A 23,592-nucleotide genomic window follows, 5' to 3' on the forward strand; every position below is an offset into this window, starting at 1 on the left:
ACAAGAATCTGAATGCATATAGTTTGTAATTTTATAATAACTAATTTGGATTAGTTTTGTTTCTTGTCATTGAACTCTCAAATAAAATAGGGGATGGTAGAATGTAGAATAAGTACAGCATGTCTAAATACCAATGTGGTTCACATCTCTAATATAAAAAAAAATAAAGCTTTAAATACATCCTTTAAATTGATGGGAGAGTTATGAGAGACAGTGAGCTAAATCCTCTCACTCTCTGATGTGCGGTATTGCAGTCCAGTCCAGAAATACATGAGGTACAAGCCTTGAAAACTTTAGCAATAGTTCTGAAAGTATTTCTGAAACAGGTGCACCTTTGGATGGAAAGCCATATGGGAAATCAGTTTAAGAATCAGTTGTTAAGTATCCTTTCCCTTTAAGGAAAAAATTCTGGTAAGAGATGTGTGACCTTATCCAAAAAGTTTGCTTTTGCTAACATCTGAATAATTTGGGGAGAATGGGGTGGTAAATTGGTTCTGGTATAGACATTATTTGTTTTTAAAGGTAATAACTTTGACATCTACAGTGTCCATCCAACAAGGAGTAGCTTGAGAGGAAAAAATACTTGAACCCTATTTCACAATTTTAAACACTTGCCCCCCCCCCCCCCCATGTTTAAAACTTTTTTTTTTTTTCCTTCTAAATCTGCCTCACAAAAATCTCTTCTTGAATCAAATGTCTCTTGTTCAGTTAGGTCTATCATGAATGTAACTATGTTCTGGTGTTTGGGCGAAATGAGTTCTCTGCTGTTGTCCGCTGCTACACCAGAGGTGGGGGAAAGTGAGAAAGCCAGACTTCTCGTCTATGGGTAATGCTCCTCTCTGACAGTGATTTTTTTTTTTTTTTTAATAAAATTAATTTTATGTCTTGACATAAGGGAGATATAAAAGTGATGTATTTAATGTGTGGGTAAAGGATAACATACCTAATAGAACACAAGGTATGTTATAGTTATCTAATAGTTTGGGTGAAAGGAATTGAAATGCTTTCATGATATTTGATTGTGTTATTGACAGAAATTAAGTCTTTGGGGTAGGAGTATGGAAGTAACTTCTTCTGAGTCCCTGTTAGAATGCTTTTTTCTGTATACTGTATCCCTTAATTAGTCTCCATCAGGTACCACTAAGTTATATGAGTCTGGACTTGAATGAAACAGCAAAGGAGAACATAGGTTCCTACTTTGTCAAAAAAAAAAAAAAACAAAACCAAACCCAAACCAAAGCAAAAAAACCCCAAGAAACAACCCAACAAAAAACCCCACCCAAAACAAACAAAAAAACCCCCCAACACCACCACACTCCCCCAACAAAACCAAACAAAAAAACAGTTCATGAGTGCCAGGGAGTCTAGGGATTCACGTCTGGCATCTTTCTACTGGGCTGGATTAATTCTCAGATACCTGAGGTCAGATACTAACACTTCTAGCTAGCACTGAGAAGGATGCAGAAGTGGTGCTTGGGTAGAAATGACAATGGTCAAGAGTTTCCTAAAATATCCTGCCCATGATTATTCTCCAGCTCAATAATTTTTCTTACGATTGACAACAGATTGTTGGAAAGGGAGGAGTGAATTCTTTCACACTGGAATATGGGGATAATGAGATTAAAATTAATGTTCAAGATAATATTGGGTTTATTTGCTGCTGAAAACCTTATTTTTGCAATCCTTATTTCCCTTCAGACAGGCATGATCTATAGTGGGAGGAGTAATAGTGCCTACAGAGGATGCCCAGAGAATGCATTTAGATTGCTGAAGATGATGGTTTGAGCCAGAGCTGTGGGTTTAAATTTTAAAAAAGAATTCTTAGAAGTAACCTTGTGCTGCTGACAGATGTTGCTGCAAGAATTGTACTTCATAAATTTTTTTTTGGAGCGGCAACCATAAAAACCTCAAGTGGTCTGTGAGAAGAAAATTGAAATTACTTCAGTCTCTGATCATTCTTTCCTTGGTGACAAGTATGGAAGAGCTTAGGCAAAATTTTCTTATAAATATTTTGAATTGTTTATAGGATAGAGAATGTTAGTATGTTCTATCACTAACTAAAAATGATTAAAAAAAATTGTTCATTAAATTAAGGAGCTCATCAACATTTGTCAGATTATTTTTCCTATTCCATGTATTAGTTATTCATTAGTATCCCTTAGGCAATTTAGGCCACTTAGGTTAATTTTAATACAAGAAGTAATTCCTTTTCTTTCTGTTTTCATAGGCACATGAAGAAATACAGGAGTGTCAGATTAGAAAGGGACTCCTGGAGTCTAGTGTCAACTCTTATGTCAACTCATCAAGTTCTGTCTTAAAAGTGGATAGAATACTATATCATGACCTTTATGTTGGAGACCTATTCCAGATTGCTCTACTATTCAGTTAACCAGTTGCCTTTTTTTTCCAGCGTTGCTATTAAAATAGCTATTCTATACATCTGTTCCTCCCCTTAGAGTTTTCTCCCCAATGTTATGATTGTGTAGTATAAATACCCCCTCACTATTTCATTGACAAAAAATTCTGAACTTAGTCTCATCTCTTCGATACAACCTCTGCTTCATGGATTGTCTTAACGGCTCTTCACTGTTTCCATTGGAATCAATTCTTTGAATCTATGCAGCCAGTATTCCAGGTAAAACTTCCTCAAGACCTTGAATAATGTTAGGGCTTTCCTTTCTCTACCAGAAATACTTTGACCGATGCATACTAAGATTAGCATTTCTTTTATATGTCTTCTGCACACTCGCAGGTTAGTCACTAGGTGTAGTACTCCCACATTCTTCTCTCACAAATTTTGAAAAAGATCCCAATTTTTTCCATAAATTCTTACTGAACCATAAGTGCATAACCTCATACTTTGTACTACTAAGTTTCAGCCTTTTTTTCCTCTACTTCAGTCTCGTGGTGATTTAGTATTTGGTGTGATTATATTATATTTTTATAAGTACAAATTCTTTGTCTGTAGTGAATCTTACAGGATTTTTTGATGCAAAACATCTAGCAGATTCTGTTATCACTTGTCAGATGCCCCAACAAAATCTGACTGCTTCTTGGGAATGATGTGTTTATTTTCAGTTAAAAAAAAGCTTTTTACTTTCTGACTTCCTGAGCTCTGATTAGTTGAAATTCTCATTACAAACAAACACAGTGTTAGTACTTTTAGCATAGCTGATTTCTGGGATAGTAGCTCCACGTAGCACTAACACAGTATTAGTACCTGCCCGAACTTGTTGGAAGCCTAAATGCTAGTAAGGCCTTATTGAGCTGGGTGCTAATGGATGAGTAGTAAAGAAACCAACTCATCAGCTGAAAATATGGATGGCATGGTGTTCTGAATGAACTCATAAACACTGATGTTGAATACTAGAAGCTTCATATAAAAATAGATCTCTGACTTGGAGAGTGGAGTTCATGTGTTAAAAGCCCCTCTAATTTTTCCCCTCTGCATTCTAAAACTCACTCTGAAAACAGTTCTGCAAGGGTGGTTGTGTCTTAATTATGTGGGTACCTTCAGTCTCTGGCAAATGGGATGTGGAAACTGTGCCTGTATTTCAGCTGCTTCTTTTCAGTCCTGAATCATAGTGAAAAACCTATTTCCGTAAGCTGTTTAAACTTAGACATTGTGTCATGACTAGAACCAGCTGAAGTGGTAGGAGGATAGTAAATTCTGGCAAAAGAGCGACAGCTAGCTGGGAAGCAGTAGTACCCTAGATAAATATAGTAACACTTGCTAAAAGTTATCATTTGGAACTGCAAGGTTATTGCAGAATTAGTCAGCAGTTGTGCAGTGGTCTTCCACTTCAGCAAAAATGTTAATTATCGTCCTAAAGTGCTGCTGTTGCCTAAATGGAGGACTCATCTCGTGTTCACTGAGCAGACACTGAAGTTCCCTAAGTACTGAATTGTGTGTAATACACTATTTGAGGCCCGAAGAACACATCTTCTAGAAATGCCTTGTTCTGCCGGGACTCAGTAGCCCAGTACCTAGCCTATACATAGACCATTGGGATACAAAATGAAGTTTTCCTCTGGTATGAATCCATCACATTTTCCTGGTGCATGTTTCGATAGATTAGGTGCTCCCCAGATTGTGGCAATAGCAACATCTTTGGCTTTTAAACAGCAATTCTGGTTGTGTTGAGAACATTCTCCAGTCTTTGGAAAAATTTTGTACAAAAGAAGCACTCCCACAAAATATTGGAATTTCAGGTTCTACTTTCCTTTATCTTTTTCGCATTGTGTACTGTGTTGTGGTGTACAAAAACTATTATTGGGATGCAGTTATTCTCCAGCCTTGCTGTTGGAAGTGTTTCTGTCAATAAATTGTTCCAAGACTCTGTATCCCAAAGGGGCATAGTAAGAGGGAGCATGATTTTTTTGTGAAGGGCAAGATATGGGTCCTGTTTTCTGCTCCAAACAGAAATGCTCACTGGTGCACTGTTTAAGTTCCTGTTCTGGACTTTTTCCTTGGTTTAAATAATTGTCATAGAGTAGTCCAGGGAGAATGTCATACAACACAGAATGGATCACAAGAAAACTAATTCTTGAAATGCTCAATTAACTAACTTAAATGTGAAACTATCTTAAGGGTTGAACTGCTTTCCTCGCTGAAAATACTCCTTGATTTCAAATGCATACATTCTGTTGATAAAAATATTTTATCACAAGGGGGCACCAAAGATTTTTCTTACAGAACAGAACTTTAGTTGTTTTTCTTCTTGCTTTAACCCTTACACACTAACTCAACGTTACAAATGCAAAATGTTTTGAATAGCTTAAAGCAAGGGTGGCCATAATTCCTGCCCCCAGGAGCCGCATACTAAAATCTTTAAAAGAGTGGCATCCTGGAAAGCAATTCAGATGGTATTACTTCTCCAGGGCCCCCTTTACAGGGTGAAGCTGTGCTGGGCCCACAGCCAGGTCCTACAGCAACCAGGCAAGATCATAGATTGGCCTAAACAGTGCCTGCTGGCTCAGTTCCTCTCTCAGCCATGGACTTGGATTATCTGGCAGTCTCCATGCCAGCGTGGTGCTGGCTACAAAATGTAACTCCCATGGAAGTGTTGCAGCTGAAGTATTTGAGAATTGATAATTTCAGGAGCTGCATGCTCTGGACTTTAATTTCCCAACTACAGAAAATGTATTTGATAATAAAATCCAATATAGTTTTACAAAGTATGTACAAGTGCCTCCTCACTCTATCATGATTTAAAATGATCACAGGAGAAATATCTTATTGTATGCATTTTATGCATACTTAATTGATGTTCTGATGGCTTTAGTGAACAAGAAAGGGAAAACACTAACTTTTTTAAACTCAAATTTGGGAAAGGGCTAAGTATTCCCATGTAAGATATTTTAAACAATATCAGAATCACAGCATTTTTTTTAGTTTTAGTCTGTTAAATGAAGACTGGGTGAGAATTTGGGAACTTAATGTGTTTTTTATTCTTTAACTAGGTACTTCTGGAGCCCAGGAGAGCAATAGGTAGGAAAGTAGAATACCTACAAAATAAGAAGGCTGTAATTTTGTATGCTTTTCTGAAGCATTACTGAAATCTTACAGAGGACCTATTAGTTATAGATTCTTATACCATTCTTAACACCTGTTGTGTTGACACTGCTGTGTTCTGGAAGCTGATGTACATGAAACCTTTTTCTTCTTTCCTCCTGATTTTTTTTTTTTTTCTTAGCTGGATCAGTCTCCCAGTCTGCTTCATTATACAGTTACACAAGCAGCCATGGCAGTATAACACAGCAAGGTGGGAACTGACGGTCAGTGGGATGTGCTGTTTCAAACAGCACTGCTGCTATCCACTGGCTCGATGCATCAGTAATATCCCACATGGGTAACTTAGCCCTCAGCTGGGGAATCCTGGGTTTGGGGACTGTTGTTGCCATCTGTTTGATTGTAACAGCAAGACTGGAAAGACACACATGAATTTATTGTTTCTTGTTGGGTATATACCACCTACTACCAGGAGACGATCTTGTTAAAGGATGTGGTTAGCATTACTGGAATATTTTATTCCTATCTGATGAAGCTTCTTCATATGCCTCTTGTGTTGGGCCCTTAGTTGGCTAGGACATCTGTTAAGTCAAGATCAAGGAATTGACCTGAGGTTAACAAAACTACAAGTAACCCCAGAAAAAAAAAAAATGTCATGAAATTTGCTTGCATAACTAAGAAGTGGTGGTAAACCTGCAAAGCTTAAATTAGCACAGCCAAAATGTATTACAAAACATGACTCCAGTTTATCTGCATGAAAAATAGAGAATACAGTGACAATGCAATCTTTTGTACATAGTGCCAAAATTTCTGATACATCCCCTGATAGTGAAATCTCTGTGACAAATAACTGTCATAGTTCCTTCTGATCTGTATCTTATGTTTCAGTTGAAAGCTATGCTACGTTAACTGTAGTAGGGCTGCTAGCAACAAACTCACTCTGCCTTGCTGTAAACTTTAGCACCATGCCATTTTTTGTATCTTGCATGTGGTTTGATAGTTGTGGGTCTAGTAGTTCTTTCCTGATTTTCATATTGTCTTCACCAAATGACTTTATTTCTAATACATTTCTTCAAACTGCCCCAATCTTGCTGAAGAGTTTTTTCAATTAAATCTTAATGCTCCTTTCCAAAATTAGAAAAGATAGTGTGATATTTTCCTAAAGTTCTAGCAGTTACCTCTTAAGACACTAATACAAATTTCTGAAGGGATCAGATTATTGCGGGTATGAAGTAGGTAGCTGGCATGTATGAGGTAGCAAGAGTACAAATGTATATCACAAATTGCTAAGTGGTCCTTCCAAAATCTGATTCCCTTTCCAGGTATGCCTCTATATTACCTTTATCTTTTCGAAGACCCGTATTAAGCAAAGGGAAATCAAACTTTACTTAAAGCCTTTAAACTTGATAAAACATGTCTACCTTGTCCTGGTAGAATAAGATTGTTATAGGAATCCTTGGGCCATGGGCGACATGGACAGGTCAAGGAATATTCTCCAGTGACTATCCAAATAGAGATTTTTGTAGAGTTCAAGCTCTTTGGACCTGCATTCCCTCTGACAGTCTCCTCCACTAGTAAAAGGTTTCTAATGATGATGATAGACCAAAGCTATGTTGCATCTCTTCCTTTACTATTTAGCCCTTCCTATTTTATTTTTAAGCACTTTCTTTTTTCTCTTCACCTAGACTATCTTCAGGAATGTTTGTTTTTTTTTTTTTTTTTCTCCTTTCAGAATTCTTTTGCGTGCTCATGTTCCCAATAATTGTTTCCTCAGGTGTCTGCATTAACTTTTTCTGACAGCCACAGAATTGCATTAAACTGCTGTAAACTAGAACTATCAGATTCAACACACAGAAGCTGTACCACCACAACAGGCAGCTTCTGCCACTTTGCCAACAGAAAAATTTAAGGCATTTAATGGCCAGCTACCTGATGATCAATTTGTGCTTTCCTCTCAGGATCTGACTCCCATTTTGGCAGTTCTGCAGTCAGTGTTTAAATAGGTTTCCTAGCACCTGTATTCAGTTTGAGATTGCTGCTTTCAGATGCAAAAGCTAAAATGTATGTGGCAATCATCCAAAGAAGATAGACTAGTTACATTTAACTAAAGTTGGATTTCTGTAAATATATTTATGTATTGAAGATATCACAGGATGAAATGCCCACCTGTATCCGAAATAGGGAATTTCTATTAAAAATTGATGGAAATTAGTTCCTGGCTGCCCTTGGAGATCCCTCTAGATGCCTATCTGCATTTTTTAATAGTATTTGCTACTTTTTGAATGAGTAATTAATTATGGGGATGTTCATGACTTCACTGTGACCACTGCCACGAATCAAATACAGGTCAGCACCTAAAAACACAAGTGTGCATTTGGATTTAATAAAGCAACCCAATTTACGTCTTTACTTGAGCAAGTCACAAGGAGGAGACTCGTTCACCCAGCAAGCTGGCATCACTTACATGCTTGTTTCTTCGAGTGCAAAGTTGTCTCGGCAGTTTTCATCTGATTTGCTTGGGTGATTCTTTGAAACACTTTCCCTGGTAAATGCTTGAAAGCATAAATTTCTGACAAGTGTGGAGGAAAGGGGCAATGACAGATTAAACTCTTGACTGAAAGTTCACCTCTTCGAATAGCTCTTCAGTAGTAAGCAGAGGAGGGAGATGCCAGCAGGGATGGAGAGGACCAATTTATGTTTTCCTCCCATTTTCCTTCCTGTGCAGATCTCTTCCTGTGCTGGCCTTCTGCTAGCATTTTCTCCATCCCGCCTAGCCATTCATCTTTTCTACAAGATCAGATGCTTTCTGGGATAGATCATGGCTTTGACTATATTTATGAAACATTTTTCCGTTCTGCTAAGATAAATAATTATCAAAATGAAAATAAGAGAACAACGTGGAAAGAGGAAAAATGTGGAAAAGGAGGAAAATGAGCTTAATCTTTATATCTCAGCTTCACTAGCTGGTGAAATTTAACACTCAATATAAAATCAGTACTGAAATGCACACACATAAAATATTTGATCCAAATGTGTGTTGTTAACTAAGATAATGAGAAAGTGATAATGACTGCTAATAGTTTCTCCATGAGAGAATACAGTATTTCCTGATGAGCTTAATCCAAAATGCAATCTTTGAAGCACACCACAAAGAAAACAAAGACCTAAGAGTTTTATACCAAAATATACCAAATGACAGAAGGAGAGAAAAAGGACTTTTGGTTTTTTATTGACTCATTTCCAAACTTCAGTTCTATCTAAGCTGACTTGTGGCTTCCACTTCTAATTTTAAAAAAGATGCATTTGTCATGTTTCTGTTGTTTTTGCTTCAAAAATTACAAGCAACTAGGGAAGCTCAGGAGAATGTTATACACCAAAGACTATGTCTAAACCTACGTCAGAAAGAAAAAGGGGCAGGGGGAGAAGGAGTGGAATGAACATTAGCTTAAACATTTGAAATCATATTAAGTAGTTTGGTTATGAGATAATGTAGTGCAATTCTTCTACCTGTTGGAAAGGTTTCCCTTTACATTTTATGGGCTATCTTGTTATGCATATTTCCCTTACATATACATTAGATATACCTATTTGAAATCTTTCATAATCACAATAGAACACGTCCTGACACGTGGCACTAAGAAATCGCATGTTTAAATGTGTGCCATTCAGTGTTAACCTACTGTTTGTCATGTCTTATTGAATAGAATTTGCATACAGAGAACTTAAGGGTAGTAAGTACTTCATCAGAATACTGATCATGCTATTTAAATTGTCCAAGGCTCACTTAAGTTTGAATTTTTTTATTTTATTCTTTGCTTCTGTTGAATATGCTTTACAACTGATCCCAGTGGGATTTATGCCAAGCTACTGAAATCAGTGCTGTTCTGGAAATAAGCAGCAGTAGAACCTTTGAGAGAACTTTCATGCCAAAACACCTGAAGGTGCCTGAAGAATTAATGTAGTTCTAGGATCAGATATGTGCTAGGTAGGATGTTGTTGGATCCCCATTATGGAACACCTGAACTCCACTGAAATCCTCATATAGGAGCCTGAATCCCTTCTCTGTGCACAGCTTTCGCTGACCATACCAGAAATGTGACTTTTTCTTATATTCTGGAGTACCCCCTTGAGCCAAGGAAGAAACTAACATTCTGGGAGTAGACTCTATTCTATGTCTCTTAATGTCGTTTCTCCTTCCACCTATGCTATTTATAAACTTGTCCCTAACTGGGGGAAAATGCAGGTGCCTTGGGATTTCTGCTAGGTCCGGGCCCTGGCAGCAGGAGGAAGCAGGGAAGGCTGTTACCAAGGCTGCAGGCTGTGTTTCTGGCACACCACAATGGAGCCATTTGTACCTGTTAGGAAATAGCCCAGGTTTCATCTCAGCCTTAGCAATATGAAGCTCCTCACCTTTTCTTACTTGGCTGCAGTGGAAGTTCTCTACCATAGATAGGATTGATGTAAATCTGTTGGTCATTAGTCATATGGTACGAGATTTTTTTTAAGGCAAAATCCCACATGGCTGAAGGGTTTTGCTAACGTAGGAGAAGGTAGAGTATCATTTTGGACTAAGAACTGCCTAGGTCAGCTGAGAAAAGAGCGTTTAATTTCTTGCTGCAAGTACCCTCCAATTCCTAGTTCACAGGCATCTCTTTTGGGACCGTATCACCCGTGTGCCTGATATCCGAGTCTGCTTCAGGGAGCTTTGCATCAGCAGTAGAAGTATTTGCTTACCGCTCAGCTCATCCCCTGCATTGTTTGCAGTGCCATAGCAACCCCGCTTGCTGTGAGCCATGCAGCAGAGCCAGCCTGCCCGGCTGCAGACCAGCGGTCCCCAGCCAGGCCCAGGGACTCAGCAGCTTCTATTTCTAGTCTGCAGTCAAGGATTTCACCTTTGCTAATAAGGTTGTAAGCTTGGAGGTGTGGGTGTCGGCCCTTATGTATGTAGACCCAGGATGCAGCCGAAGAGGCTTACCACTGGTACGTAGTGCTTTCCACACAGGGTGAGGGACTGACTCTGTGTCAGACGGGGGTCTGACCCCAGGGTAATACAAAAGTGGGAGATTTTGAACCGCTAGGTTTAAACTTGCCTAGCAAAATTCATCAATCTGAAGAGAGAACTTTACTCCCTTCAAATGGCATCACAGAAGATGGGATATTCTCCTGGAATGAGTAAGATTTGGTTATCTGGGAACACCCACAATTATGGTTTTTTGAATTTTATCATATGATTCATAATATTTGCTGTTCAAAGCTCCCAGAGTCTCACACAAATCTGTATTTTCATTAAAACCAGCAAGCTTCTAGTAATCAATTTTGCAGAGGGAAGCTGAAAAGAAGTTAACTGATATGTATGAGAATAATCTAGTTAAATGATTCTTTCATTATATTTAAGTCATTCTTGTGATATTCAACCTTTTTATGCGTGGGTCAACATTACCGCATGTTCTTAGAGTTTATTTTCTTTCCTCAGGCTAAGTTATTTTATTTCAGAATATCCAGGAAGGTTGTCATGCCTCACTACTTTTTGTTTCTGTTCAGTAATCATAGTTGAACAAGCTTGATTGTGTTGCTTGGATAACATATGATACTTCATTTTTGTGTTTCAGAGCCTCCATGTATAACAGAAGAAGTGTTTGTAAGTATGCCTTATAAGGCTTGATCATTCATTTTGTCATGCAACTGTAGAGAAAAAGGGCAAAAAAACTTTTTGGAAACTATTGTCTAATTTCTCATTTCTTTCCTTTGTCTACATATGAAGTACTGAGTAATTTCTTACAATTTTATCAGACACAAAAAAACTTAGTTTGAAAATAATTAGAAAAAAAAAAGAAACAGGAAACTCTGGAGAATAAGGATGGAAATGGAAATGGAAAGGAAAGTGAAATAGGATGAAGGAAGGAAAAATCAACTAAAAGGTTCAACTTGACAGGTTTAACAATCTTCTTACTTTACCTTTTCTGCCCTTTGCTCATAGCTAATTGCAGGTTTCCATGATGTTTTTCTTCTTATTTGAAAGGTACATATGTTTACTTGTTACCTCATATGAAATGACACCTTAAATCTTGCAGCTTAGGTAATGTTTGTCTCTTCCCCATTTTAGATGCCTTTGTTACTGTGTATTTTAAAGTATAAATGTATTGCTATTCCTTTTGGTAGCCTCTAGATACTAATATATTATCATAAACAGAATCAAGACTGAATTCAGCTAGAGATAAATGATATATATAGCAGATATTTAGCATATATAAATATGTACATGAGAACAAACACATATATATGAAAATATCTCTCAGCTGCGCATTTACATCGCATTAAACCTTGATTCTGCAGGCTACTTAATGTGACTAGACATGTCTGACTCCAGGTGAACTTCACACGAGGACATGAAGCTGTCAGAGTTCTATGCAGGATTGAGGTTTTGTACTAACTTTAACTTTTGACATTTAAAGATGCCATTTATTATATATTTTTCAAGAGTAGAGAGGTATTTATCATTTTAGTGGGTGCTGCAATGTGCAATGCAAACCTTCCCAGGTGGTGCCACTTTTACCCACGTTCAGCTTCTCCTTTGGTGTCTAATAACATTTCTGTGTTTCTGTGCTTTTTCATCATGGTAGTAATAGGCAAAGTTATCAAATACTATAGATAGAAAGTCATTAGTTTTTTTCCCACAAAATATCTAAGAAATGGTTGTATACCATTGCCAAAATGATTTTAAAATTCCTTTCAATGTTAAAAGAGTGATAGAAATCAGGCACAGGATATTCCTATTAGCACACAAATTGCATGAAGGCAAAACTGCAGTTTTGGACCAATTTTTAGCACACCTTGACCTCCAGTTGCAATTGTAAGGCAGATTTTTCTTGTCATAATTTGGACTGTGCAGCAGGAAAGATGGCATGGGAAGAAATGAAACAAAATACTTCCTAACACAAAAATCTAAGCTATAGTATTGTATATGCAACTTCATAACCTGTAATGTGCAAATGTGGAATTGCAACTATGCTTTCAAATGAAAGTAAGACTGATCACAAAAAACCCTCCAAAAACCAGAGTAGTTTATATTTATATTTTATTACAGTTTATATCTATATTGTGTATAGATGCAGTAAGATCAGTCAGTAGTAAAGCTTGCATTAATAAGATCATAAACATTTTATTGATTAATCAACCACTGCGTTTACATTTCTTGCTGTTATATGGGACTACAGAGAATTATATCCTTGGCAAATTAAAAACACATGTTACCTGCATATTCTTAAAGAGCTTATACTTCAGCCGGTAATAAATGAATTGTTTTGAATAAGTCCTTTGAAACAATAAAATATTTACATGGGGTATTATCATATCTAGCTGTCTTCAGATTCATCCTTATCAGTGTCAAATCTAATTGTGCATTACCCAAACCAAACATGAGGCAGACTGCAGCTTGTTTCTACTGAATTTTTTTGTTAATTGTGTTATCACTTGCTGAATTGAGATTTCTGCACCTGATTGATTGCCTAGCGACATTAGCAAGCGGATTTTCTGTTGACTTCAAAATGCTTTGGATTAGACACTTTGGTAAATTCTCCTATTTAATCAGTGCCCTAACATCTCTAGGTCCATGGTACTGCAACTGCATTGGACCATGGGCCTGTGATCCAAATAAAGCACGATCTCTGTAATGCAGAAAGCCTTGCTTTCAGTGTTGCTAGCGTTTTCCAGGAACGAGCGTGAGCTAACCTGCCTGTCCTGTATCAGTCACAGCAGCAATCACAAGTGCTAAGGAATAAATGTTGGCAGAGTAAGGGCAGACAAACACCATCAGGTCTTGTCATGCAGCACAGAGGGGCCTTCCTGAGTTCATATTAAAGTAGATTAGCTCAAGATTTCTTCCTTACCTAAGTACAAGCTGTCTCTATTTAGGTTAGACACTGTGAAGTTTGGATCAAGATGCTGCCCGCCTACAAGTGATACCACATACACTGTGCATAACCTCTCTTTAACACTATTTCTCACTAGCACATTTCAATGCTATGAACTTAAGAAAGAGAAAAAAGATTTGTGTCACAAGACCTTTGCTGATATCAGCAAATACATTTGATTTAGGTGCATTCTTGCGTTGCAAGGCAGAAATAATAGAATATTCAAGCAACTGAAACTGTTCAGCAGTCTTCATTATACTGAAGACGGATTTCTAAAGACCAATGGAATACTGTTCTGCTTTTACTTTCTGTTGAATTGAAATGCGGGTGGTGGTGATATTGAGTGCATTAGAAGTAAGATTGGGATCCATACTTATTGATGTCAACAGCAAAAAAATTTAATTTCTATTCTACAGTTTTGAGTCTTGTTAGCAGGATTTAAAACGCAGGGGTCAGAAAGGGTACAAAAACACCTGCAGATGCAGTCTTCACTTCTGATGAAGTCAACAGGAAGCCTAACAGTTCTGTGATTCCAAGTATGCCATATACTGCTTGCTTGGTGAGCCAAATTATAGGTCAGTGAACTCCCTTTTATTCCCCAAAGATCCCCAAGCAGCAATGTGGGAGCAGAAGCAGGCTCCGGTGAACTTTTATACTCCCCTGCTTCCCAGATGTGAGAGAGAGGTATAATGTGGGGAATTTCTAGACTGTTAGCTTATGCACATTTTTTCAAAAGTAAACATGCAGATTTCCAGCATTTAGAAGCTGTTGGGTTTATGAAGGCTTTATCTGTAAATTTCTTGGCAAAGGATTTACCTTCACATGTGCTTTTTAAATTGGTAAGGACCTCAGCAGTATGCAATGGCTAGAATATAACAATGATGCAATGATTATATTGTCAAAAATGGGAAATAATGTTTTGCCAAAGTTTGCATGTCATATCTCACAGAAAAATCATTGTTTGAGGCAACAGTGCATTCAAACCGTGTTAGTGCAGATTAGTACAAGCCTTACTTTGTGGTTTTGTCTCTCTGTAGGAAGAATGCTTAGCCACAGATGATATGCTTGTGGACTACTTTAACGAATTTTTGAGTCTTCCGGTAAGTACCTTACAGAAATCCCTTGCAAAATACAAGAAACACCTTACTAAAATTAGTAGTAAGGTAATCCAGTTTAGAACATTCTGCATTTTGCCACTGGGAAATTAAATGTCTTTCACAATACATCTGTATTTTAATGGTAGCAACTCTTATTGTTCAATGTTATTATCTGTCAGGAAAAATAAGTTTCTGGACTTCCGGAGACAGATCTTCTCTTGCAAATTCACATATTTAAATCACAGTGCACCAAAATAATATCAACAAGAAATTAAAAAGAAATGTAAATACTTATTTAAAAAGCATAAGAAGTTCACTTTTATTCCAGTATCATGACATGCTGACATAACAACTGTTCGTCCTTTCACATTCTTCTGGCCATGTACTCAGTGACTGATAACCACTTTTCCTCAGGAACCAATTCTGTTTCTCTTCATGGCTGTGAAGACCTCAAAGTTGGCACTCCCCTCCTTCTCTCCTCCCATCTGCAGCTAGAAGGATGCAGCCTTACACTGTATTCTGTGTGCTGACCCAGCTGCAGTTAGACCACCATACCCAATGCCCCATATTTAACCACTTGCCCTACATTTTGCTCCTTTTCCCCATCATCTACCCTGCCTCCTCACACTCTCATGGGAGTCACATGTACTGTTCTGCTCCCTCAATGCAGCACCCTCACCCAACTTCATCTTAGGAGTCTTGGCCTTGACTATCCCCATTCTCTCCATCCCTACACCTCACACCCATACTCCCCTGCAAGGTGGCACAGACTTTCCCACACTGTCACTCATGGCTCCTGTGGGGTCTCCCAGCCAATCTACCCCAGAGCTGCCTCGCAGCCTGCCCCCTCCTAAAGCATTGCAGCCCAACAGGCTGCACTATGAGAACATATACCCATTTCTGCAGCTTGCTTGGTAGGAACCACCACCAGCATTAGGAAGGAGTAGAATATTTTTTGATGCTCCTTGGACCTAAGACTATGGTGCAACCACTATTGGAATAAATTCAGTTATGATTCAGGCTTACCAAACACAACTAGACTTAGATGTGCTCTCTAAACCACTGATTTGTCTAAAAGTACACATAATGGGAGCTGTAGAACTAAGGACAGTAGGACGGAGTCCCCTATGCCAATTTTTGATCTTAAAATAGAATCTGGAGGTATTAAAACAAGTCTGTATCAGAGTGTGGGTTTTGTGCACAGCAGTGATACTGACTTCTCTCAGGAGCTCAGCCTTTACATGCTTTCACCACACTGCAAGATTCCTAAGAATAATTTTTACAAAGCTAGGGAGTCACTGATGGAAGAAAAAAAACCAGAAGGCTGTTTTTTTTCTCTTTCTCCCCAGCCCTCACCCCCCCCCCCCCCCCCTTGCAGCTGCTTTAGGATATCTGCCTAAATACAAGCCTAATTATGTAGCTTTTAAACCCAGGCCTCCTTCCATGTGCCAGATTGTTCTTAGCACAGGAATACCATCCTCCACGCCTTCGCTGCTTATTTGGAAACTATGCTTCAAGTTTTCCCCAAATCACAGAGGATGAAGCGGGTAAGAAGTTCAGCCTGCTTAGTCTCTGGGTCTCCTTGGACATGCACAGATTTCAGGACATCTATTAGAGGCCAAAATTCTCCTTGTCCTCAGAGGGCTCCTCAGCCTGCAGTCCTGGCACAGCTCAGCAGCTCTGAACCGCAGCGATTGTCCAGGCACTCCTGACTGCTCTGGAAGCCACAGAAAAGAGTTCACAGACACTCCTGAGTAAACACTGTTTTACGCTGGTAATCTTGGTAGGTTTCTAAGATGACACATGGTCTCTCTTCTATATATTTACATATTTTCATGAAAACAGATGCTCCATTAGCTATTTTTATCTGTAATGTTCTCCTAATTGGTTTTACTTTGACCTTTTCCTGAGGATTTACCCTCTTCAGGATTAAGTTCTATTAATGCCTTGAGTTCTGTGGTTTGAATACCTTATATTCCCCATTTCCCTCTCCTTCTCTTCTACTAAAACACCGCATTGAAATTTCCATTGCTTTATTCTTGTTATGCTTATACACTGTTGCCTGGGAACAGTATTACCCAGGTGTGCCAGTAGTTAGGCAACAAGTTAAACTGAAAATGTTGTGTGACTTGATACAAGAAATCAGGGATAGCATATGCTTATTTTAAGAGACTGCCTCTGTGTTGATTTCAATGCACCACTAGTGTACGGAAAATTGTATCACTGGGGACTTGCTATAGCAGCAGCAGGTTTTCTTTTTCTTTGATTTACAGCATATCCTTTAAGTGATTCTGTGGTTATAATAATATTCAGTACAATCTCACACAAATATCTAGGTACTCCAAAGATCTATATACTGTAATGAAGGATAGTTTGTAAGGAAAATATTTCTAAAAGACAAAATAATGCAAAAAACCCCATGAGGGCACTTGTTGCCAGTAGTACAGTGATTTCACAGTAGCAGAAACCAATTACATGACATACAAATGAGTTACACCTTCTTTAGTAACTAATGTAAAATGAAAGATTTAAGAGAAACCTTGGCCTGGATGCATTTCCATTTCTAGCTGGTCAGGCATCCCTAGAATTTGAATCTTTGATCCATGTATTTAAAACAGCCAAGAATATGTTTAGCCAGGAATGAAAATTCAGAAGTCAGAAACCACCATCCAGCTCAGTGCTGGAGGTCTCAGTAAGATAGCTCAGTAATGCCAACTTGTTTCTTCTGCACTCTACAAGCTGCCTGTTACTTGTTCCACCCCAAGTCCATGCTGGGGCCTTACCCCTCATTTTCCAGTGACCAGTGATCCTGATGAAGACACATTCCTCCTCTTTGCGACCTCAAAGAGTTGCACTAGAGACAAAAGAGCTAACTGCACCTCAGTTGAAGCATATTCAGGAGGTGGCTGTCTTGGTGGCAAGTCCCTGGCTGTGGGTTTCTCTTGCAGCAGAAAGGTACCAAGTGACCACAGTCTCATCAACTTCAGATTTGAAGACTACTTCTTTTGAAAGTTGTTCTCATTACAAAAGCTCTCCGCTCATAAAAAAAAAAAAAGAGAGAATGAAGCAATTACTTCATGCCTTTTATCACATTACACACATTCTCCTTTCCTTGGTTAGGAGCACAGAGATATATTAATAGTGCCACACAGAAAGAAGAGGCAGCATACTGTAGGTAGATTGCTTGACATAATTTTCATGCTAGTACAAACTATTGTGGTGTGATTAAAAAAATTATGCTAAATGGTCTAGGAAGACAGATATGGGCCAATATGCAACTAACAGTTTTAACTTAAACATGACTCTGCTGAGTAGTCTGGGATCCAGGATTTGATGTAGGTGATGATTCTGAAAACAATTAAAGCATAAGTAACAAAGTTTGGGCCAATTGGTCTTTCTGAAAATAGAATGGTCCTGAAAACCTGGTATGTCAAGAGTAAAAACAGGCCTGATCTATGAGTAGCAGGTGACAGAAAGGGCAGAAAGCAAAGAGCAATCCACTCTGCTGCACAGTTCAGGCCCTTCTCTGTTTTGAAGATGGTTGTGAATAATTCGATGCATCAATGCATCAATTCAAGGCACCAATCCATGCTCATTAGTTTCCTCTTGTCTTTTCCAGGACTGTGGAGGGAGGCTGCAGGTGCCAACACTATCTCCCTTAAAAAGGCTTTTACATCAGTAAGGCCCTACATGCATGTTATGTTGAGTCTTACCCAGGACTAAAACTTGTTTGCTATCTTTGATATTCAAAGAAGCAAAAGAAGCTCTCCTGACCTTTTTTTCTTATTGAAAGCAGGTTTACTCAAAATGCCGTTCTCTTATCTCTTAATTAGATTGTGGTATATGATTGCGACTTGTGTCTTACTCATCAACGGAAGGGAAATCCTGGACTTATTAAAGTCAATGGGAAATTTGCCATTGACCATGTGCAGTGTGAATTTTCCAGGCACTTCCTAGAGCTGCTCATATTGTCTTCTGGTCTGAACTCTCACTGACATTTATTTTTGATACACACATACCCGTCTTAAGGAAGTTTTGGCAAAGCTCCTGGATGAGGTCTCTATTCATTCCCACCCTTTCAGGGCCTTAACCTAAGAGGCAGCCAAGCAGTGGTCATTCTGTTTCTCTTGGGATCAAACTACATTACTCGGGGTGGGATGTGGTGAGCATATTTACACATTTGTTAAGTGTATCTGAAGTGAAGTGTATCTGAAAACTGTTAAGGCAGAGAACAGTGAGATTTTTATGTCTGATATCCTGGCAACATGGTGATGGATGCTGTTTTGGTTTCTGTTTTGGGAGGAGTGAAAGAAATTTGCCTTCCCTTCAGTTAAGTATGTAACTTCAGGTTTCAGAAATATGTATTCTACTTATTCTTCAGCTGAAACCATATTCAATGTGCATTCGACAGCTAAGAAATTTCTTTGCTGTAAAAAATGTACATGCAATTGTTTATTTAATAGTATGGCTGTACCACAGTCTGAAAACAGCTTTTTGTTGTTTGCTTGGAGATTTTTCTGAAGCTGAGATGACTACACTGAGTTACATTGGCCATACTGGGTTCAAGGGGAAAATTGCCTGTTAGTGAAACAGTTTGCAAAGTCTGTAGACTTCTTATTTGTTGGTATTCTCAACGCCTTGTTGATCCTATTTATTGTGCTAAATTGATAATGTATGAATCCAAGCTTCAAGGCTCCTACCAAACCCGATTTACTTTTTCTTAACTTCTTGAGGTATAATTTGGCTCTGGAGCTTTCCCTCTCTATCTTCAAAGGATCAAAAATTGGCTCCAACTAGAGAGAGAACGTAGGGAAGGATGCACTGATACTCTTAGTCTTTCGTTAAAGTATTTTACTTGTGTGTAAAAAGCCAGAACACTTGCCAAATGTGGGGTAAGAAAGACATTTCTTAGTATATTAGATTGGCATGGATAATTTTTTCCCTTTCCTTTATACTGTAGGCTATCTCCCACTCCTTAACATAGGCATCTTCACTGAAGAGATTCCTTGTTATTGCAATGACCTAGAATATTGGTGGTGCCATAAACCTCTTTCATTATTGTCCTGTGAAACATTGTAGGATTTTACAGCACTTGGTTTCTGTGGGAAAGGTTTTAAGTTCGCTACAGGGTATTGAGCAGGGCTTTTTTTGTGGCTTGTAATGTGTGGGAATGGTTAGATTGTGTGTTTTGCTCCAAAGTTTTTCACATACTGAGAGGGAAATGGATTGACTGATCCTCTCTGTCCTGTACTGTAACTGGGAAAATGTTTCCTACAAGAAATTGGGTTAAATTTTTTTTGTGTGTGTTCCCACTTGATTTTTGTCATAACATTATCACTTTTATTTTTGTGTTGGGGATGACTTAAGATGGTCAGGACTTACCTCTTCCTTTATTATGCTTACAAAAACATTCTGATTTATCATTCTGGTTTTCTTAAGGAAGCAAGTGAAATACGCTGCTGCTCCAGAAAGGCTTAAACTGTTCTAAAATGCTTTTATACAATACTTTGATGAGATGCTCTATCTGGTAGAATTTGGGATGTGTATAGAATCATAGATGACTCATGCTGGAAGGGGCTTTGGGCAGGTCTGTAGTCCAGCCTCCAGCCCAAAACAGAGTCAATGCTTTAGTGTTGACAGCAAGTTGCTCGACACTTTCTTCAGTTGGTCTTGAAAATCCCCAACAACTGATTCCATTGTCATTCTGGGCAGTCTGTTCCAATGTTAATTGTCCCACAGTTACCTTTTTTCTTATATACAGTTGAAAACTCTACTCTTTCAATGTAAGACCATGGTCTCTTGTCCTCCCACCAGGCACCTCTGTGAAAAGCCTGGCTCTATCTTCCTAGTAACCTCCTTGTAAGTACTCCAAGACTGCTGGTAGATCCTTCCAGAGTTGTCTCTTCTTCAGGCTAAACAAGCCTTGTTCCCTCAGCCTCTCCTCACAGGGCAAGTGCTCCAGCCTCCAACCATCTCAGAGGCTGTCTGCTCGACTTACTTACTCAAATTTATGAACATCCTTCTTGTACTGGGGACCCAAAACTGGATGCAGTATTCCAGATGTAGTCTTACTAGTGTCAAGTAAGGGGGATCTACTCTGATTACTCTCTGATTGATACAAGAAGTATGCTTGTTCCTGGGGATAGATAACTACACTTTGGTGCAAAACCCAAAAGTCTGGACTAGAACCACATTTTTCAGTCAAGTATGTATGTATGAAGTCTTAATCTTCTTATCCCATGAGTGTATGTTCTTTTGTTCCATTAGTATATTTGTCTTACAAATGATTTGTAGTCAGACTCCCAAAATAGCAATACATTTTACATTTTAAAGATTTTAAAACACTAGCATCTGTTTCACTACATTAAAGTTGCCGTGTGTTTTCTGTTCAGTTAATTAGAATGTGTATTGAAAAACCTAGATCTAGAGTGAGTTACAAAGGATTAAGTAAAAGTAGATGTATGTGATAAACTAATGTTGTCTTTGCTTAGTTTTCAAGTTGAATAACATGGAACTAAAATAATTTGGTCATGTCTAGTCACGTAGCCCTATATTATGGAATTTGCACTTTGTTTGCTTTTTTTCTGCAAGCAAGAGCATTTCAAATCCTGAGAGACTGAAGCACCTTTTTTCTTAGTGTACTTTCTTCTGTTTCCTTTTTAAAAACATGAAAAGATAAATAAGGAAGAATACATTTGAAAGTTATTAAGGTTGCACAGTTAGTCACTTAAAAGCTGGTAGCAGCCCAAATTAGGTTTGAAAGTAAATGAAATGTACACATAGCAAATTGGGAGGAGGTCTGAATGAAGTATGGAGAAATATACTATGCATAAAAGCCTCTTTAAAATGCTGTTCAGTACATCTGGAGCAAAAACACTAAAACCTGCAGAGTACCCTGGAGAAAATTAATGCCAAAAGAGGCACAAGGTGTCAGAGAACAAAAACCAAGCCATGATTTCAACTGAAGTCAGGTAACTAAACAGACTAATGCAATTCAATGCATGGCTCTGAGCAGTGACAGTCTGATGTCATAGGCACTAATCACACACTTAAAGCTCTCACACGCTACGTGCTTTGCCAGGCTGAGCCTCCACAGTGAGACATTATGGGATAAGTAGGGAATGTTGTAACCACATGTTGCAGCCACATGGTTCGATCTTGGGCATTGCTCTACAAGACGTTGATCAACAAGGGCGCTTCAAACAGAAGTAACAAAATACCTGACACTGACATGGTTACTTTGGACTTATATAGGTGTGAAGAAGAATAAAATTGGTCTGTAATATATTTCTATATTATATGCAGCATGTATTTAGTATACGTAGTATGTACATGAATTATGCCTATGTGCGTATATATGTGATATATGAAAAAGTTCAAGGAAATGAAAAATACAGTGCTTGAAAAAATAAAATAATCTTATTAAGTGCAGGGGAATGACAACTGTACAAACACCAGGTGGGATCCTGTCTGGAATGAAGCCAAAAAGAATTTTGGCACTGGATATGGATACGGCCAGGATTTTCTTCAGTTCTTAAATACAACATGCTTTCTTGTCCTCCAGCTCAGCACGGAGATGCTTATATGCTCTGATTGTATATAATCTCATATTCATAACTGTCTTGGGTATCCCCCATTACTGCTGTAAAATCCATCCATATTTTCCCTCTTCACTTCAAGTACCAGAATTTGAAAGATAGTATTTTAGGGAAATACCTAATACCAGAGCTCAAAAGATGAAAGATGGCTCTGTTTTAATGTGTACACATGCTTTTTGGAGTTGACTAAAGTTACAATTACATAGCTGATGTTGAAGTTTGGTCTACCTCATGTATTATACAGTATCTGACTGAACTAGTGATGCATAATAAAACTTACTACAAGCCATAGGTTTTGGTAGGTGTTTGACCTACAAGTAACAATATGGTGAAAAGCCTTTCCTACATATGGAAATCTTCAGATTCATCCTCCTCAAATGCATCTCACATTTGAAAGGTCAGCTTCATTGCTAATCTTTTCAAGCCTTGATTGTTTGTGGTAATGAATGGGAGAATAACACTGGAGATCTGATCCTAAAGGTAAGTAGTCTTCTGCAGAACAGTTAATACAGTCACTGTGAATTATATATTCTAGGCATCTGTGTACTGGATCTATTATTTACATGTGAAAAAGAATGGTCTGTGGTCTAGAATGAGTTAAATTATTGACACTTAAGCATAGCTGAGACAAAAAGTAGGAATGCTTTGGAAAGCTATACAGTGAAGAGACTAAAGAACAAGAATGCAGAAAAATTACTATTCTGGGCCCTAAACATAAACTACAGCAGGCAAAAGAAAGAAGTCTCATAATACCAGCTTGCATTCCGTAGGACGCTTCTATACTATAAAAAGTAATGTTCTTAAATGAAAGAGTTCCCTTATTACAACGTTATAAACCCTCCAAACTTCTTTTGCAGACTTTTGCCCAGCCAGTTAAGTTTAACTCTGACTTTGGGGTTTTTGAAGTAGTTAATGATGCCCCACAACGCCTGGAAAGCCAGCTGAAAAAAATTCTACATGATCAGAAACCTCCAAACCCCATTTATGATGTTCTAAGGAAAGCAAAGAATGACGGGCAGCTCTCCAAAATGCGCAGCGCTTCTCCAACCTTCAATATTGATCCAAATTACAACACTATGGTAAGCATCTTATAGCCCCTGCGTTTATATTTAGATCTTACTGTAGAGATACTGGCAGTAGTTATTGTTGTGTTTGGCTTGGTAGCTTGGGAAAAATGTTAATTTATGTTAGGAAAACATAATGATGGGCCAAATTACGCCCTGCAACACACATGTGTCTAGCAGACAAGTGAATGGAGTTACACATGTACATCCTGTAGCACAGAATTTTGAAGATTCTGTAGGGCAGGATTCAGTTGTGTGGTCTGAATACTTTTTAATATTAAAAGAAAAAATATTATGAAAACAGTTACTTTACTAGTGATCCCTGGAATGTGCAAATTGACTGAAACTAATGCATCTCAGTCTTTCCTTATTAATTAATTTCCTTGTGTGGCTATGAGCTCATCTGTGGTC

General features: G+C 38.2%; 1 protein-coding gene across 1 annotated transcript in view; it reads left to right on the forward strand.

Annotated features, from left to right (window-relative positions):
• Nucleotides 1-10,467: 10,467 nt before the first annotated feature.
• Nucleotides 10,468-23,592, forward strand: part of RGS22 (regulator of G protein signaling 22) — a 63,734-nt gene continuing 50,609 nt past the window's right edge. The window contains exons 1-4 of the mRNA XM_087734900.1: nucleotides 10,468-10,492; nucleotides 11,122-11,150; nucleotides 14,460-14,522; nucleotides 22,975-23,196. Of these exons, the coding sequence (XP_087591026.1) occupies nucleotides 10,468-10,492; nucleotides 11,122-11,150; nucleotides 14,460-14,522; nucleotides 22,975-23,196 (339 nt within the window). The remainder of the gene's footprint in view (nucleotides 10,493-11,121; nucleotides 11,151-14,459; nucleotides 14,523-22,974; nucleotides 23,197-23,592) is intronic.

This window comes from Nipponia nippon, unplaced genomic scaffold, assembly GCF_047370975.1.
Source record: "Nipponia nippon isolate SJK-2023a ecotype South Korea unplaced genomic scaffold, ASM4737097v1 scaffold_1, whole genome shotgun sequence".
Lineage (NCBI taxonomy): Eukaryota > Metazoa > Chordata > Aves > Pelecaniformes > Threskiornithidae > Nipponia > Nipponia nippon.